The sequence below is a fragment of the Felis catus genome, chromosome F2 (genome assembly GCF_018350175.1).
Source record: "Felis catus isolate Fca126 chromosome F2, F.catus_Fca126_mat1.0, whole genome shotgun sequence".
Taxonomy (NCBI): Eukaryota; Metazoa; Chordata; class Mammalia; order Carnivora; family Felidae; genus Felis; species Felis catus.
In genome coordinates this window covers 17373480-17392986 of record NC_058385.1, presented here as the reverse complement: position 1 = coordinate 17392986, position 19507 = coordinate 17373480, and the positions used below count along the sequence as shown (strand labels likewise).

General features: G+C 38.4%; 1 protein-coding gene across 6 annotated transcripts in view; it reads right to left on the bottom strand.

Moving 5' to 3' along the window:
• The window catches only part of MCMDC2 (minichromosome maintenance domain containing 2), a 53482-nt gene extending 38053 nt beyond the window's left edge, over positions 1 to 15429 (bottom strand). For 3 of the 6 annotated variants that reach the window (XM_045049824.1, XM_045049826.1, XR_006592413.1), the window contains exons 1-3: positions 15296 to 15429; positions 268 to 453; positions 49 to 179 (exon numbers count right to left, since the gene is read on the bottom strand). In XM_045049824.1, coding sequence (XP_044905759.1) covers positions 49 to 179; positions 268 to 361 — 225 coding nt within the window. In that variant the 5' untranslated portion in view covers positions 362 to 453; positions 15296 to 15429. Of the gene's footprint in view, positions 1 to 48; positions 180 to 267; positions 454 to 2592; positions 2757 to 15295 lie in introns of those variants that run through there. The other 3 variants (XM_045049827.1, XM_023248515.2, XM_045049825.1) reach the window with 3 other exon arrangements.
• Positions 15430 to 19507: the final 4078 nt, after the last annotated feature.

The following is a 19507-nucleotide window of genomic DNA, read 5'->3' as shown; positions in this document are numbered from 1 at the left end:
TTACCAAAAATGCCATGTGGCATAAAATTATTTCTTTCTTTAACTTACAGATTGAAAAACTTGAGCAGCTTTTAGTGGCTGGTGTAAAATGTAATTTCCAAGTTCAGCATCCAATTCAACAATATCAGAGGGATTTATTAAAATACTGAATCGATAGACTGCATAACTTTGTTTTGAATCTGTAAAAATACAAACATAAAAATGAGAATAGCTGCACATAGGAATTTTAAAGTTTCTAAAATATACAGTCACCTTTGCTGAACATACCATTGTAGAACTTGCAATCATCTATAAACTTTTGGAGGCCTCCACTTCTGTCAAGATAGATAAGGGCGGCCTCTTTCATTTTTAGATTTGACATTTTCTCCTACTGAGTCTTCTCTATTACAAATTGATTAAACAACTGCTGGTAAAGAGTACCGATGGTGAAACACACAGAAAAGATGAGAATACCTAGAGATAAAATAAATCAGAATTTACACCTCACGATCTCTAATAAAATCTTACACACTGTTAAAATTGAGAGTGAAATGAAGTAAGGTAAAATTCCCAACTTACAATTCCTACGCAAAAGAAAACAAAGTTTTGCTCTCAATAATATTTTTTATCAACAGTAGGTTATGGGATTCTCCACAAGATTTCAAACTTAACAACAGGAACCTCAACTGTCTCTTTACAGAGTAGGTGCTCCCAAAAAATGGTTGTTGAAATAAATATTAGATGATGATGTCCCCTTGCAGGGGGTGTTTAAAAAATGAAAGTGGTAAAAGTTGTTACAAAAATTCAACCTAAGTAAAGAGTAGTTAAACTAAAAAATCTGAAAACTTAGTGCTAGATCTAGCATTTCCTAGTTGCTATGGGGCAATCACCTGGGCTATCTTGGCTCAGTATCTTCATCTGCAGGAAATGAAAGGGTTGTACTAGATGATAAGGCCTCTTCTGGCCTTAAATCTTTTTCAGTAACCAGCATAAAATATTAAACCTTGGTAATGAGAATGGAATTTGTAAAATTCATTTAAAGATAGCAATCAGCAATTGGAACAGTATATATCAATAATTGTATTAGGTACTAGGGATAAAATGATTCAGGATTGGATCATGCCATCAAGGAGTTGCCAATTTGGAGAAGTCAGATGACCATCACATCTATTCATCATCAAATATTTATTGGGCATTTAGTATTTATTAGATACTAGACTGTCATAGGCACTGGGGCTACAAAGATGAGTAAAATATGATTCCTATTGTTCAGAAAGTACAGAAAGGGATGATGGGCATGTAAAAAACTTACTATAAACTTGCTATAAAAGAAATATTAATGTACTAAGGAGTACAAAAGAAACATGATGTATTAAATAGTTCCTAAAACAGCATCGTCCTTGTGTAGGGGTCATAATGTTTTCTATTGGTATAGGACATTTTGATTTAATACAGTGGGTCATAGGGAAAAAACAATGAATTCTACTTTAAAGGTGGCATTTGATAAAGATTTAATTGGAGGAGAGGTGAAGACAGGAGGACTTTTCCAAAGACAGGGGTAACCCCCTGGTACCCTAATTAATAGACCTACACTACTGAATCCATACCCCTACTACTTGGAACTCAGGCCACTTACCAAAGTAAAGTAATTGAGACAGTCCTTTTGCTATTATATAGGGGGAAAAGTTCAGAGTTTCTCAGTGGCCATAAATACAATGATCTTAAAGTATATGTTGTGTTCAGAACATTTCATCTGTGCTTCATCTGAACATAAGGTTTCTGGGGCTGAATGAAGAGAGTCCATTGATAATGAAACGGCTGGTGAGTCTCAATCAGATTATAACTGTTTGAAGTCCGTTATGATTACACAGGCAAAAAAAAAAAAAAAAAATCCATCAAAGTTTTTAACAGGGAAAAATATGGTCAGATTTTTGTGTTGGTAATCAATGCCTACTGCTATTGTGGAATATGGGTTGGATAGAGGAAGAGATGATAATCAGTTTCTAGCTACTGATACAGTCCTAAGAGACGTACGGCCCAATCTAGGGCATTAGGAATGAAATGAACTGGAGCAGATGTATTCTAGACTTTTAAAGATTTCATGGCGACCAGCCTGTGAGTTTTCAAAATGGGTGTGGATGCTGCTGCTCTAACGGAAATACGGGACCCCGAAAAAGAGCAGGAAAATGATAATGCAAAGTTCATTTGAGATGCTCTAATTCTGATGGCTTCTTAGGCCACCCAGATATATATAAGCACTAGGACCACGTAAATCAGGGCCTGGACTTTAACAGCTTAGGGGAAAAAAAAAAAAAAAAAAAGCTAGCGACAAACCTCTGGGTATCACCTGTGTAAAGCAGAAGTCCTGAGAGTGGATGCATTTTTTGGAAAGGAAAAGTAGAGACACGACATGGAAGCCAGTGAAAAAGCATTAAATAAACGAACGGGGATAAAATTCTACAAATGTTCTCATACTCCAAAGAACTCAAGGGTTAGTTCACTTAGAATAGGCAAAGGAGGTCAGGTCTTCTCCCCCTGCGGCGTCAGCAGAAAAACACAAAGCAGATAAAAGCGAATCTGGCCTCACACCCTGGGATCCACGACCTCTCTCACCCACATCAGCAGCCTCCAGTGAGAGGAACCCCTGCCCAGCAGCACATAGAACCCTCTCCTCACGCACCGAGCGAGCTGAACCAGGCGAGCGCCACCTGAGGACACACACACAACGTGATCCTCACGCGCATGCGCTCACCTCTCTGACGTTAGTTGCGCGAGGGCTGCTGGGACCGCCCTGGACCGCCCCCCCCCCCCCCCCCCCCCCCCCCGCAGCCCCCCGCAACGCTTAGCCAGGGTGATTATCCGGTCATCCTCCACCTCCTTTAATTAAATCACCATGTATCCCTCGCTGCAAGGCAAAAAAGAGGGAGAAAGATAACAAACTTTTGCTAGTTCTTGTTTTAACAACAACCAAGGTTTTGAACACAACCAAGGGTGTCCATGGTTGTTTGTTTGTTTGTTTGTTTGTTTGTTTACTGAGAACTCTCCTGCTGGGAATGCAAAATGGTGTCATCAATTTGGAAAACATTCTGGGACTACCTCAAAGGTGGGATTACTATATGATCAAACAAGTCCCTGCCACGTATAATGAGGGGTTTTAAAACATATGTTCACATGAAGACTAACACATAAAATGTTCATGGTATTACTCATAATAGCCCCAAAGTGGAAACAAGTGATAAATGGATAAATAAAACGTGGTATATCCCTATAATGGAATGTTATTTGACCTTTAAAAGGAATGGTGTACTAATACATGCTGCAACATGGATGAGCCTTGAAAACACTATGCAAAGCAAAGCAAGCCAGAAATAAAAGGCCAAGTATTGTATGATTCCATTTGTATGAAATGTCTAGAATAGGCAAATCTGTACAGAAAGTACATTAGTGTTTGCTTAGACTTGAGGGGAAATGGAGACTGACGGCTAATGGGTATAGGATTTCTATTTATTTAAACAGGTTTTTAAATGTTTATTTATTTATTATGAGAGAGAAAGTATATTGCCTCCTGGCATAAGCGCCCTCAAGTGGGGGAGGGGCAGAGGGAGAAAGAATCGCAAGCCAACTCTGTGCTGTCAGCACACAGTCCAATCAGGGCTTGAACTCACTAACTGTGAGATCATGACCCGAGCTTAAATCGAGAGTTGGACGCTTAACTGACTGAGCCACCCAGGTGCCCCAGATTTTTTTTAGTTGTGGTAAAATATACACAACATAAAATAAAATGAAACTCTGTACCCATAAAATAGTAACTCTCTTTACCCACCCCACCACACCTACCACCTTCTACCAGATCTTGACAACCTCCATTCTACCTTCTGTGTCCATGAATTTGACTACTCTAGTAGGAACCTCATATAAGTGAGGTCCTTAACTTTTTGTGACTGGCTTATTTCACTTAGCAAGATGTCTTCAAGGTTCATGTATGCTGTAGCATTTCCTAACTTTTCAAGATGGAATGATATTCCATTGTATGTATATATGGCATTTGGTTTATCCAACCATTTAAGATTTCTTTTTGAGGTGATGACAATGTTCTAAAATTGATTGTAGTGTTAGTTGCATGACTCAAAAACCTAAAAGCCAGTGAATTGTACACTTTAAATTGGTGAATTGTATGGTATTGGAACTAAATCTCAATAAAGCTGTTACCAAAACAAACTTAAAACTTGTGCTGACTCCTTCCCCATTAGCATTACTATGATAGGAAACAAATATAAAATATAAAAGGATAAAATAGGCAGAAAGAGAAAGGATTAGGACCTGAGGTCTCTGGGTGGGGAAAGACATGTTTTGGAACAATGCTGGGAGTGTCTGGCCACAGCAAAACCACTCCTCCTCCCCCAGGCAAGAAGGTTCATCTTAAGAATGTAACAGACACCACCTACTCCTCCTCAGGTTCCCTCAGGAATTTGACAAAAGACAGGACTAAAAATAAGTAGACCATAAAACCTATGACCCACAAGGAACAGTTTGGCCATAGACCACCCCTCATACAATGGAAACGAGCCAATCAGAAATGGACAACCCAGCACCTAGAGTTATACAGCCAATAAGGGTAGAAAGGAACAAGGAACAAGGGGGAAGGGAAGAGGAACAGGAGGGCTGACCACAACCTTATAAAACAACGACCCTTGCCTATAGTCCTTGGGCATTCATTTTTGAATGTCCCCTCTCTGTAAAGAGAGCTTTCTTACTATTCTTACTTTCTAATCTTATACTCGAATAAACTTTTGCCTGCTTCTCATTTTGTGTCCACCTCTTCATTCTTTGAATCGGCGAGACAACGAATCCTGGGTATTGAGGAATAAAATCTTGCAACATTACTTGGTACAGTTACCTGTCCTCATGTATTCCATGGTTTGAAGAGGACCCAGGTGGTGGAATAAAAGTACTTGAAGCCATTCTTTTCAATATTTACTAGGGTTGACAAAACACCTCAGAGTTTGTTTTTCTGGGGGAATATAATCTTTGTTAGTGTTGAGGTGATAAAAATGCTTTGCTGGAGCCTAAATCAACTTGTAACAGCAAAAGGATGTTAAAACTTTTGTACAACAATTCTGTGGTTATGGATACTATTTTAGATGGAAAGTTCTGGTGATGGCCTTATATTTTAAGATAGAATCAATTCACAAAAAGGTACTCATATATATATTAAGGTCTTGGTTAATTAGTTAACCAAAACAATTCATTTCCATAACAAAGTAATAATGGAGTTTTATATCAACCAAGTCCAGGAAAACCTAATAGGTTTTTACATATTTAATACAATATTTAAAATATATTAAACATAAGAATAGCATTTAAAATCTTAAGTATTCAGTGCATTACTGCACGTTGCAAACTCTCTGAAAATGATGATATCGAAAGTCAAAATTTCATTGCTTCTTTTTGATTTTTTTAACGTTTATTCATTTTTGAGAAAGAGAGAGACAGAATATGAGTGGGGGAGGGTCTGAGAGAGAGGGAGACACAGAATCCCAAGCAGGCTCTAGGTTCTGAGCTGTCAGCACAGAGCCTGACACGGGGCTCAAACTCACAGACCCAGAAATCATGACCGAGCCAAAGTAGGACACTCAACCGACTGATTCACCCAGGTGCCCCAAAATTTCATTGCTTCTCATTGTTACATTGCTATAAATACTTACACTTTATTATTATAGAATATAACTGAACATCACAAATTATTTATTTATTTATTTTTTTAGAGAGAGAGAACATGTGAGTGGGGATGAGGGGCACAGGGAGAGAGAGACTGAGAATCCCAAGCAGGCTCTGTGCTGAGCACTGAGCCTAATATGGGGCTCAATTCCATGACACTGGATCACAACCTAAGCAGAAATCAAGGGACACTCAACTGATTGAGCTACCCAGGCATCCCTCTTTCCTTTTCTTAGTTAGCCTGATTAGAGGCTTATCAACTTCATTGGTTTTTTCACAGAATCAGCTTCTGGTTTTGTTGATTTTCTCTGTTGATTTCCTGTTTTCAATTTCATTGATTTCTGCTGTCATTTTTATTATTTCTTTTCTTCTGCTTACGTGCTTCTTTCCATTGTTTCCTCAGGTAGAAACTTAGATTATTGATTTTGGATCTTTCTTCTTTTCTAATATATGTATCCAATGCTATAAATTTTCCTTTAAACACTGTCTTCATTATATCCCACACATTTCAGTAAGTTGTGTTTTCATTTTCATTTAGTTCAAAATATTTTAAAGTTTCTCTTGAAATTTCTTCTTTGATTCACGTGTTATTTATAAGTGTGTTGTTTAATCTCCATCTATTTTGGTTATGTTATTAATTTTTAGTTTACTTGTGGTTTCAGAGCAGACATTGTATGATTTCTATACTTATAAATTTGTGTTTTATGGCCCGGAATTTGGTCTATATGGGCGAATGCTTCATGTGAGCTGGAGAAGAATGTATTCTACTGTTGTTGGATGAAATAGTCTATAGATGTCAATTGCATCCAGTGGATTGATGGTGTTTTTGAGTTCAACTATGTTCTAACTGATTTCCTGCCTGCTGGATCTGTCCATTTCTGAGAAAGGGTTGTTGAAGTCTCCAACTATGATAGTGGATTGATCTGTCTCTCCTTGCAGTTCTATCAGTTTTTGCCTAATGTAATGTGACACTTTTTTGTTAGGAACATTTACATTAAAGACTGTTATGTCAGGGGCGCCTGGGTGGCGCAGTCGGTTAAGCGTCCGACTTCAGCCAGGTCACGATCTCGCGGTCCGTGAGTTCGAGCCCTGTATCGGGCTCTGGGCTGATGGCTCAGAGCCTGGAGACTGTTTCCGATTCTGTGTCTCCCTCTCTCTCTGCCCCTCCCCCGTTCATGCTCTGTCTCTCTCTGTCCCAAAAAAAAATAAATAAACGTTGAAAAAAAAATTAAAAAAAAAAAAAAAGACTTATGTCATACTGGAGAATTGACTCCTTTATCATTATGTAATTCCCTTCTTTATCCCTGATAAATTTCTTTACTTTGAAATCTGCTGTGTCTGAAGTTAATATACAGTTACTCCTGCTTTCTTTTGGTTAGTGTTAGCATGGTGTAGTTTACTCCAACCATTTACTTTTAATTTGTTGTATGTGTCTTTATATTTAAAATAAACTCCTTATAGACAACATATAGTTGAATCTAGTTTTTTTTTTTTTAATCTACTCTGACAATCTGTGCATTTAGGCCATTTATGTTTAGGCCATTTAGACCATTTATGTTTAAAGTGATTATTGATATATTGGATTAATACTTAACCATATTTGTTACTATTTTCTATTTGTTGCCTTTTCCTTGTTCTTATTTTTGTTTTCTATTCTTTTTCTGCCTTTTGTGATTTTAACTGATTCCATTTTTTTTTAGCATACCAGCTATACTTCTTTTTTCCCCTCTTTTTATAGTGATTGCCCTAGAGTTTGCAATACTCATTTACAACTAATCCAAACTCATGTTTAAATAACACTGTACTGCTTCACAGTACAGTGAAGTACCTCAGTATGAGTATCTTATAATAACAAAATAATCTGACTTCTTCCCTTCTGTCTCTTGTATCATTGACGTCATTCATTTTACTTATCTAAAGGCATAAATAAGCATATGTATATAATATATACATATGCATATTATCAAATACACTGTTGCTATTATTTTGAACAAACTGTTATCTGTTAGATCAATTAAGAATAAGAATAAGGCACCTGGGTGGTTCACTTGGTTGAGCTTCTGATTTCACTCAGTCATGATCTCACAGTGCATGGGTTGGGGTCTGAGTGGGGCTATGTGCTGACAGCTTGAAGCCTGGAGCCTGCTTTGGATTCTGTGTCTCCCTCTCTTTCTCTACCACTCCCCTGCTTGTGCTCTGTGTCACTCTCTCTCTCTCTAAAATAAACATTAAAAAAAAAAAAGAATAAAAATAAAAGTTTTATTTCACCTTCTTTTATTCTTTCTGTGAAGCTATTCCTTTTTTTTTTTTTTTTAATGTTTTATTTATCTTTGAGAGGGTGCAAGTGGGGAGGGGCACAGAGTGAGGGACAGAGGACTGGAAGCAGCCTCTTCCTGCTGACAGCAGTGATCCCAGTGTGGGGCTTAAACTCAAGAACCATGAGATCATGACCTGAACTGGAATCAGATGCTCAACTGGTTGAGTCACCCAGGTGCCCCAATGCTATTTCTTTCTTTATGTAAATCTGAATTTCTAACCTATGTTACTCTCTTTTGCTCTAAAGAACTTCTTTCAACATTACTTGCAAAGCAGGTCTATGGGAAAAAAATTACCTCAATTTTTGTCTAAGAAAGTCTTCATTTCTACTTCACTTTTGAAGGATAATTTGATAGGGTACAGAATTCTAGGCTGGTAGGGTTGTTTCTTTTTTTTTTCTCAGCACTTTTTTTAACTTTTAAAAAATATTTTTAAATGTTTTTTTTTTTTCAATCAAAACCCAGATGTTTATTCTCTGTCTCTTCTGTGGTTTTTTTTTTAAATTTTATAAGTATATCTTTTTAAATTTACATCCAAATTAGGTAGCATATAGTTCAACAATTATTTCAGGAGAAGATTCCTTAATGCCCCTTATCCATTTAGCCCATCCCCCTTCCCACAACCCCTCCATAACCCTCTGTTTGTTCTACATATTTAAGAGTCTCTTATATTTTATTCCCCTTCCTGTTTTTATATTACTTTTGTTTCCCTTCCCTTATGTTCATCTGTTTTGTCTCATAAAGTCCTCACATGGGTGAAGTCACATGATTTTTGTCTTTCTCTGACTAATTTCACTTAGCGTAATACCCTCCAGTTCCCTCCATGTAGTTGCAAACGGCAAGATTTCATTCTTTTTGATTGCCGAGTAATACTCCTTTGTGTATATATATATATATATATATATATATATATATATATACCACATCTTCTTTATCCATTCATCCATCAATGGACATTTGAGCTCTTTCCATACTTTGGCTATTGTTGATAGCACTGCTATAAACATGGGGGTGCAAATGTCCCTTTGAAACAGCACATCTGTATCCCTTGCCTAAATACCTAGTACTGCAATTGCTGGGTCATAAGGTAGTTCTAGTTTTAATTTCCTGAGGAACCTCCATACTGTTTTCCAGAGGGGCTGCACCAGTTTGCATTCCTACCAGCAATACAAAAGAGATCCTCTTTCTCCACATCCTCGCCTACATCTGTTGTTGCCTGAGTTGTTAATGTTAGCCATTCTGACAGGTGTCAGGTGGTATCTCATTGTGGTTTGATTTGTATTTCCCTGAGGATGAGTGATGTTGAGCATTTTTTCATGTGTCAGTTGGCCATCTGGATGTCTTCTTTGGAGAAGTGTCTATGTCTTTTGCCCATTTCTTCACTGGATTATTTGTTTTTTGGGTGTTGACTTTGGAAAGTTCTTTATAGATTTTGGATACTAACCCTTTATCTGATATGTCATTTGCAAATATCTTCTCCCATTCTGTCGGTTGCCTTTTAGTTTTTCTGATTGTTTCCTTTGCTGTGCAGAAGCTTTTTATTTTTATGAGGTCCCAATAGTTCATTTTTTCTCTTGTTTCCCTTGCCGCTGGAGACGTGTTGAGTAAGAAGTTGCTGTAGCCAAGATCAAAGAGGTTTTTGCCTGCTTTCTCCTCAAGGATTTTGATGGCTTCCTGTCTTATCTTACATTTATGTCTTTCATCCATTTTGAGGGTTTTTTTGTGTGTATGGTGTAAGAAAGTGGTCCAGGTTCATTTTTCTGCATGTCGCTGTCCACTTTTCCCAGCACCACTTGCTGAAGAGACTGTCTTTATTCCATTGGCCATTCTTTCCTGCTTTGTCAAAGATTAGTTGGCCACACGTTTGTGGGTCCATTTCTGAGTTCTCTACTCTGTTCCGTTGATCTGAGTGTCTGTTCTTGTGCCAATACCATACTGTCTTAATGATTACAGCTTTGTAATACAGCTTGAAGTCCAGGATTGTGATGCCTCCTGCTTTGGTTTTCTTCTTCAAGATTGCTTTGGCTATTCGGGGTCTTTTCTGATTCCATACAAATTTTAGGATTATTTGTTCTAGCTCTGTGAAGAAGGCTGCTGTTATTTTGATAGGGATTGCATAGAATATGTAGATTGCCTTGGGTAGTATCGACATTTTAACAATATTTGTTCTTCCTATCCAGGAGCATGGAATCTTTTTCCATTTTTTTGTGGCTTCTTCTATTTCTTTCATAAGCTTTCTATAGTTTTCAGTGTCTAGATTTTTCACCTCTTTGGTTAGATTTATTCCTAGGTATTTTATGTGGAATTGTAAATGAGATCGATTCCTTGATTTCTCTTTCTGTTGCTTCATTGTTGGTGAATAAGAATGCAACAGATTTCTCTGCATTGACTTTATATCCTGCAACTTTGCTGAATTCATGAATCAGTTCTAGCAGTTTTTTGGTGGAATCTTTTGGGTTTTCCATATAGAATATCATGTCATCTGTGAAGAGTGAAAGTTTGACCTCCTCCTGGCCGATTTGGATGCCTTTTATTTCTTTGTGTTGTCTGATTGCAGGGGCTAAGACTTCCAATACTGTTGAGTAGCAGTGGCGAGAGTGGACATCCCTGTCTTGTTCCTGACCTTAGGGGGAGAGCTCTCAGTTTTTCCCCATTGAGGATGATATTGGCGTTGGGTCGTTCATATATGGCTTTTATGATCTCAAGGTATGCTCCTTCTATCCCTACTTTCTTGAGGGTTTTTATCAAGAAAGGATGCTGTATTTTGTCAAATGCTTTCTCTGCATTTATTGAGAGGATTATATGGTTCTTGTCCTTTCTTTTATTGGTGTGATAAATCACATTAATTGTTTTGCAGATATTGAACCAGCCCTGCATCCCAGGTATAAATCCCACTTGGTCGTGGTGAATAATTTTTATAATGTATTGTTGGATCCGGTTGGCTAATATCTTGTTGAGGATTTTTGCATATATGTTCATCAGGGAAATTGGTCTATAGTTCTCCTTTTTAGTGGGGTCTCTGTCTGGTTTTTGAATCAAGGTAATGCTGGCTTCATAGAAAGAGTCTGGAACTTTTCCTTCCATTTCTCTTTTTTAGAACAGCTTCAAGAGAATAGGTGTTAACTCTTCCTTAAATATTTGGTAGAATTCCCCTGGAAAGCCATCTGGCCCTGGACTCTTGTTTTTTGGCAGATTTTTGGTTACTAATTCGATTTCTTTACTGGTTATGGGTCCATTCAAATCTATTTCTGCCTGTTTCAGTTTTGGTAGTGTATATGTCTCTAGGAATTTGTCCATTTCTTCCAGATTGCCCATTTTATTGGCATATAATTGTTCATAATATTGTCTTATTATTGTTTTTATTTCTTCTGTTGGTTGTGATCTCTCCTCTTTCACTCTTGATTTTGTGTATTTGGGTCCTTTCCTTTTTTTTTTTTTCATCAACTGGCTAGTGTTTTATCAATTTTGTTAATTATTTCAAAGAACCAGCTTCTGGTTTCATTGATCTGTTTCGATAGCATTAATTTCTGCTCTCATCTTTATTATTTCCTGTCTTCTGCTAGTTTGGGGTTTTATTTGCTGCTCTTTTTCCTGCTCTTTAAGGTGTAAGGTTAGGATGTATATCTGAGATCTTTCTTCTTTCTTTAGGAAGGCCTGGATTGCTATATACTTTCCTCTTATGACTACCTTTGCTGCATCCCAGAGGTTTTGTGTTGTGGTGTTATCATTTTCATTGGCTTCCATATACTTTTTAATTTCCTCTTTAACTTCTTGGTTAGCCCATTTATTCTTTAGTAGGATGTTCTTTAGTCTCCAAGTATTTGTTACCTTTCCAAATTTTTTCTTGTGGTTGATTTCTAGTTTCATAGTGTTGTGGTCTAAAATATGCACGGTATGATCTCAATCTTTTTGTACTTGCTGATGGCTGATTTGTGTCCCAGTATGTGGTCTATTCTGGAGAACGTTCCATGTTCACTGGAGAAGAATGTATATTCTGCTGCTTTAGGATGAAATGTTCTGAATATATCTGTTAAGTCCATCTGGTCCAGTGTGTCATTCAAAGCCATTGTTTCCTTGTTGATTTTTTGATTAGATGATCTGTCCATTGCTGTGAGTGGTGTGTTGAAGTCTCCTACTATTATGGTATTACTACCAATGAATTTCTTTATATTTGTGATTAATTGATTTATATATTTGGGTACTTCCACTTTTGGCACATAAATGTTTACAATTGTTAGGTCTTCTTGGTGGATAAACCCCTTGATTATGATATAATGCCCTTCTGCATCTCTTGATACAGTCTTTATTTTAAAGTCTAGATTGTCTGATATAAGTATGGCTACTCCGGTTTTCTTTTGTTGACCATTAGTATGATAGATGGTTCTCCATCCCCTTACTTTCAATCTGAAGGTGTCTTTAGGTCTAAAGTGGGTCTCTTGTAAACAGCACATAGATGGATCTTGTTTTCTTATCCATTCTATTACCCTATGTCTTTTGATTGGAGCGTTGAGTCCATTGATGTTTAGAGTGAGTATTGAAAGATATGAATTTATTGCAAGTATGTTGCTTGTAGAGTTGGAGTTTCTGGTGGTGTTCTCTGGTCCTTTTTAGTCTTTGTTACTTTGGGTATTTATTTATTTATTTTTTCATCTTTTCACCTCTCAGAGAGCCCCCCCCTAAAATTTCTTGCAGGGCTGGTTTAGTGGTCACAAACTCCTTTAATGTTTGTCTGGGAAACTTTGTATCTCTCCTTGTATTTTGAATGACAGCCTTGCTGGATAAAGAATTCTTGGCTGCATATTTTCCTGATTCAGCACATTGAATATATCCTGCCACTCCTTTCTGGCATGCCAAGTTTCTGTGGATAGGTCTGCTGCAAATCTGATCTCTCTTCCCTTGTAGGTTAAGAACTTTTTTTCCCTTGCTGCTTTCATGATTCTCTCCTTGCCTGAGTATTTTGTTAATTTGACTATGATACACTTTGTTGATGGTCGGTTTTTGTTGAATCTAATGAGGATCCTCTGTGCTTCCTGGATTTTGATGTCTGTGTCTTTCCCCAGGTTAGGAAAGTTTTCCACTATGATTTACTTACATATCCTTTCTACCCCTATTTCTCTCTCTTCCTCTTCTGGGACCCCTATGATTCTGAGGTTGTTGCTTTTTAATGAGTCACTGATTTCCCTAATTCTTAAATCGTGCTCTTTTGCTTTAATCTCCCTCTTTTTTTCCACTTCATTATTCTCCATAAGTTTGTCTTCTATATCACTGTTTCTCTGTTCTGCCTCATCCATCCTTGCTGCCACAGCATCCATTCAAGACTGCAGCTCAGTTATAGCACTTTTTATTTTATCCTGACTAGCTTTTACTTCTTTTATCTCCACAGAAAGGAGTCTAATCTAATTTTGACTCCAGCTAATATTCTTATTATCATGATTCTAAATTCTGGTTCAGACATCTTGCTTGTATCTGTGTTGGTTAAGTACCTGGCTGTCGTTTCTTCCTGCTCTTTCTTTTGGGGTGAATTCCTTCATTTCATCATTTTGAAGGGAGAAAAGGAATTAATGAGGTAGAAAAAATTACAATTTAAAAATACTAAAAGTTAAAAAATATTAAAATTAAAAAATAAAAAACACACGCACACAAAATAAATAAAATAAATGGTGCTAGTTCCTAGGTGTGTTTTGGTCTGGGTGTTGAAAGTGGCTTGATAGAGAAAAAAAGGGGAAAAAGAAGAAAAAAAGGAAATCATTTGAAAACTTGAAAAAATGAATACACTGAAGTAGACTAAAATTAAATGATGGAAGTAAAATAGAATTTGAAAAAATTTACACAAAATATAGTAGAAAAATATATAGCAGAAAAAATATAGTAGAAAAAAATTAAAAATATTTAAAAAAAATTTTTTTTCAGCATTTATTTATTTTTGGGACAGAGACAGAGCATGAACGGGGGAGGGGCAGAGAGAGAGGGAGACACAGAATCAGAAACAGGCTCCAGGCTCTGAGCCATCAGCCCAGAGCCCGACGCGGGGCTCGAACTCACAGACCGCGAGATCGTGACCTGGCTGAAGTCGGACGCTTAACCGACTGTGCCACCCAGGCGCCCCTAAAATATTTTTAATAAAAATAAAAATAAAAATAAAAAAAGAAAATTGAATAGTTGGACCAGCTAACAGACTGAAATATGACTGAAATTACTTCATTTTCCCCTAGGAGTCAAACTATGAAGTACTTTATAGCCCATAAACTAAACAGGTGGTGAGACTTGTGTTCTTGAAGAGCAAGGTTGGCCCAGTTGGGTGGGGCTTAGTGTAATGGCTCTGTTCTCCACTAGATGGCTCTGCTAGCCTCCTGGGGTGGATTGTTGTGGCGCTTGTAGGTGCATATGTGCATGAGCAGGAGCAGTGAAAATGGTATCACCCAGCTACTCAGTCTCTAGTTTCAGAACTCTGTTCTCCCCATCAACAATCACGCACCTGTCCTTCATTTTTGGCTTCTGTCCACTCCCTGCTTCCACACTGTCAGTGACCAAGCCCCAGGCAGCACCTCCCTCCTGAGTTTTGTCTCAGATGTGGCTGCCTTCCCAGGCCCCCTCCCCCCCCCCCTCCTGAGGACTGCGACTTTGATCCACTCCAGTCCTCTGCGGAGGGTCTCACAGAGCAATGGCTGGGTGTCATTCGCACCCAGGAATGCTTGTGGGACCGTGCTGCTGCCGATGCCCAGAAACTGTGGCCAGGTACCAGCCTGCCCTAGAAAAAGTTCACGAGACAGTGTAGCAGCAGTGCCTCAGGGATTATGGAGAATCACAACACACATCTGGCACCAGCCTTCACCCCCAACGACCTTGTTCCAGCACCAGCAAATGTGGCTTTTCTCTGGGGTCTGCTGGGCCCAGGTGGCCTCACAGCCTCTACCAAATGTCTTTCCAGCAGTGGAACTGCTTCTCTCCGTGTGGCCTGAGAACCTCACTGTCCCCACTCTACTCCTGGGGATTCACCCTTCCCACCAGACCACCATCAGGTATCGAGCTCTGGAGTTGCAGACTCTCTGTGCTCCCCATTTACAGTCTTAATGGAATTTAAACCCTCTCCCTTTTTGTTTCTCCTTTTTTCAGTCCCTGTGGCTATTTTCAATTTTCTACTTTCTCTCCAGCTGCTTTTGGGGAGGGGTGCTTTTCCCATATTCTACCCCCACCCCCATCTCCATCCTCTCTCCTCAGGCAAAAGCAGCTCCCTGCCCTCCACAGGTTCTCTCTCCCCAAGTTCACCTCTCCACACTGCATACCTGCTGAATTTTGTGCTTCAGGTTGTGCAGACTGTTGTGTTAATCCTCAGATCAGTTTTCTAGGTGTGCAGGATGGTTTAGTGTTGGTCTGGCTGTAATTCATGGATGCGAGACACACAAAAACTTCCATGCTGTTCCGCCATCTTGGCTCCTCCTAAAAATGTTTATTTTTGAAAGAGAGAGAGAGAGAGAGAGAGAGAGAGAGAGCAAGCGGGGGAGGGGCCAAGAAAGAAGGGGAAACAGAGAATCCAAAGCAGGCTCTGACAGCAGTGAGCCCAGTGTGGGGCTCAAACTCATGAACCACGAGATCATGACCTGAGCTGAAGTTGGATGCTCAACTGACTGAGCCACCCAGGCACCCCCATCTTTTAAAAATTTTTTTATTTTTTAAAGTTTGTTTATTTTTGACAGAGAATGAGCAGGGGAGGGGCAGAGAGAGAGAGAGAGAGGGAGACAGAGGATCTGAAGCAGGTTTCGTGCTGCTAGCACAGTCCAATGCAGAGCTTGATCCCATGAACTGTGAGATCATGACCTGAGCTGAAATCAAGAGTTGGACACTTAAACGACTGAAACACCCAGGTGCCCCCAAAAGATTTTACTTTTAAGTAATATCTACACCCAATGTGGGGCTCAAACTCACAGCCCACAGATCAAAAGTTGCATGCTCCACTGACTGAGCCTGGCAGGTGCCCCTCTCTTAGCACTTTCACTCCATTCTTCTTGCTTGCAGGATTTCCGACGACAAATCAGGTGTAATTCTTTTTTTCCCTTAAATGTTTATTTATTTTGAGAGAGGGGGAGGGGTGAAGGTCAGAGAGAGAGGGAGAGAGAATCACAAGCAGGCTCTGCACTGTCAACACACAGACTGACTTTGGGCTTGATCCTATAAATTGTGAGATCATGACCTGAGCTGAAATCAAGAGTTGGACACTTAACTGAGCCACCTAGGCGCAAGTCAGGTGTAATTCTTATCTTTGTTCCTCTATAATGTTTTTCCTCCAGTTTCTTTCAGGTTGTTTTCATTATCTTTGATTTTCTGAAGTTTGAAAATGACATGCTTCAGTATAATTTTTTGGTATTTATCTTACTTGGTAATCCTGAACTTCTTCAATCCATGGTTTGGTGTCTGATATTAATTTGGGAAAATTCTGTCATAACTTCAAATATTTTTTCTTTCTCTTTCTTGTCCCTCTGGTATTTCTATACATGTACATTACAAACCTTCTGTAGTTGTCCCACTGTCCCTAGATATGGTTCTGTTTTCTTCAGTCTTTGCTCTCTTTGCTTTTCAGCTTTGGAGATTTTTACTGAAATAACCTCAAGCTCAGAGATTCTTTCCTCAGCCATGTCCAGTATACTAATAAGCTCATGAAAGGTATTTCTCATTTGTTAGTTTTTGTTGTTTAAATCTCCAGCATTTCTCTTTAGTCTTATGATTTCCTTCTCTTTGCTTACATAACCCATCTGTTCTTACTTTATCCATTTGGGCCCTAAACATATTAAACATATTTTTTTAAAACTCATGGTCTGATAATTCCAACATCCTGCCATGTCTGTTTCTGATGCTGTATCTGTTCAAATTGTAATTTGTGGGGGTGTTTTGTTTTGTTTTGCTTTTTGCCTTTTAGTATGCCTTGTAATTTTTCTTGGTAGCCAGATATGATGTAGTGGGTAAAAGGAAGTGCTACAAATAGGTCTTTTAAAATGTGGCAATGTGGTATAGTGGAAGGGGAAGTGTTCTATACTCCTTTTGATAGGTCCTTATTTTAGTAAACCTATGCCTCTGGACAAACTTAAGTGTCTTTCTTAGATTTTTTCTCCCTCATTAGGTGGGACAGGGTGGGTGGAGTGGACTGAACTTGGGTCCCTTCTCCTACACATAAGAGTTGAACTGACTATAAGTTTGGTACTTTCCTTCTTGTACATTAGTCTCTGTTAGACTCTGAGAAAACCCCTGCAGGTGACATTCTGACTAACTAGTTTTTCCTAAAGTTAGAAGACCAGAATATCCTGGCATATTTGAAAATTGTCCCTGGGGCACCTGGGTTGCTCAGTCAGTTGGGCGTCCAACTTCAGCTCAGGTTTTCATCTCACAGTTTGTGAGTTCAAGCCTCACATTGGGCTCACTGCTGTCAGCACAGGGCCTGCTTCAGATCCTCTGTCCCCCTCACTTTGCCCTCCTTTGCTTGCATTCTTTAAAAAAGAGAGAAAATTGTCCCTTTTCTCCTCCTGCTGGAAGCACAAGAGAATTTTTCCCCGATATTTCTTGTGAGAAGCTAGGTGGTCAATTTCACAAAACTGTAGGGATCCCTAAGACTGGGTCCCCCTGGACTTTTGAAGTCTCAGTGGTCTACACTTAGCCTCCAGCAATTTGTTAGATCTAGTTCAGGTTTTCTTACTCCTGCACTGGCTCCCGCAGTGTTTGAGTCTCTGCTCCAGTAAGTTCCAATTCTCTATATTCACCCATCTCCCCAGTGTTAGGGGTAGCAGTTTGCCCTGTGTCCTCTCTCTTCTGTATCCAAGAAGAGTTGATGATTCAGTCTGTTCAGTTTACTTGGCAGCTTCTAAGCACTTTACAGGGGAAACTGGAAGTCCCTGTTGTGCATTCTTATATGCTTACATGCCTCAGGTTGTGCTAGTTTCACCTCTTTGCCTTTAGTTTTTCTTTGGCTGCAAATTCCTGAATTCTTTCACATGTAATGTGGTACAATGGCTCAAATACTTAAGATGGTAGCATTTTGGATTACTTATATTTTACTTTTTATCATATATAACTGTTTTTATTTTGAATATTTTTCACTGAGGTATAATTTATATGAAGCAAAACACACAACTCTTAAGTATTCAAGTCGTATGAGTTTTGACAAACACAAAACTCTGCTTTTGACACCCAACTGAGGCATATAGCTAGGGCTATCTAAAGTAAGTGTTAATGTTCAACATCACTGTATCATTAGCAAAGTAGGTTGTAATTTTTCTATTATTACTATCATTGACATATAAGAGAAAAATTCAACAAAGCAAAGCTATATTAACTACTATCTGGAAAGAACTGAAAACGTCTAACACACTGAGATCAAATTAGACTATTTGGGTAAGTCTGTTTTACCGCCTACTGGAATCCATAAGTTAACACAGTAACACTTAAATATTGACAACTCATTGTGGAATTTCCCACAGAAACTTACCTAAACTTGAAGTGCAAATCTCTGCTTCCTAATAACATGAAAATGCTGAAAAATGTTAGAAGAAAATGATAAATCTGTGAGATATATTACTGCAAAAGAGAATTTATAGTAAAAACTTCCATGTTACATTTGAGCACAAGATTTGTAAAATCACCAAATGTGTCTGGTTCTTCCAGTGAGAAGGTTATGTAAAGTGATGCAATTTTTGTTTTACGTTACTAAGATTCATATGATTCATCATTTTCAGTATATGTAAAATTAACCTTTTGTTTGTAGGATCCTTTGATTAGCTACTTCACTGCTATAAATATCACTCTGAATTTATACTTCTCATAGGCTTTTTTTGTGTAATATGCTTTTAAACTATACTCTCTTGACTTTGGGTAAATTATTTAAAAGGTACATTTTGAGACAGCTGTATTTCTTTCTCAATTACCTCTATAAAAATGGGCATGATGTAAGGGAATAGCAAAATTAAATATTTTTGCATAGTGGTCCTTTTAACTATTAAGGACTATGTTTAAAGGATTACAAATGAATGATTATGCAATATTCCCAAGACACCAAAAATGATAAAGATACAAAAATTCCCAATTGGAATGATTTCAGGGAAGTTAGAAGGCAATTTCTTTAAACAACAACAACAAAATTAATTCTTTTTATTTTTAGAGAGAGAGAGAGAATCTTAAGTAGGCTACACACACCCAGTGTGGAGCCCAATGTGGGGCTCGATCCCACGACCCTGGGGATCATGACCTGAGCTGAAATCAAGAGTCGGATGCTCCATCAACTGAGCCACTCAGGTGCCCCAAGAGCAATTTCTCTTAATTAGAGGTGAGTAAAGGAGAACAAAAATGGCAGAGAAGAAGCCCAATCATTTTACAGCAGTGAATCCTTTTGGGCATCTGAACAAAGCCATGTAACACAACTTCCTGTCCCAAGTCAATTTCATTTATACACAGAAGTTGGCATATTATTTCAACGTACTCAAGCCACCTAAAACTCATCTACATATTTCTAGGGT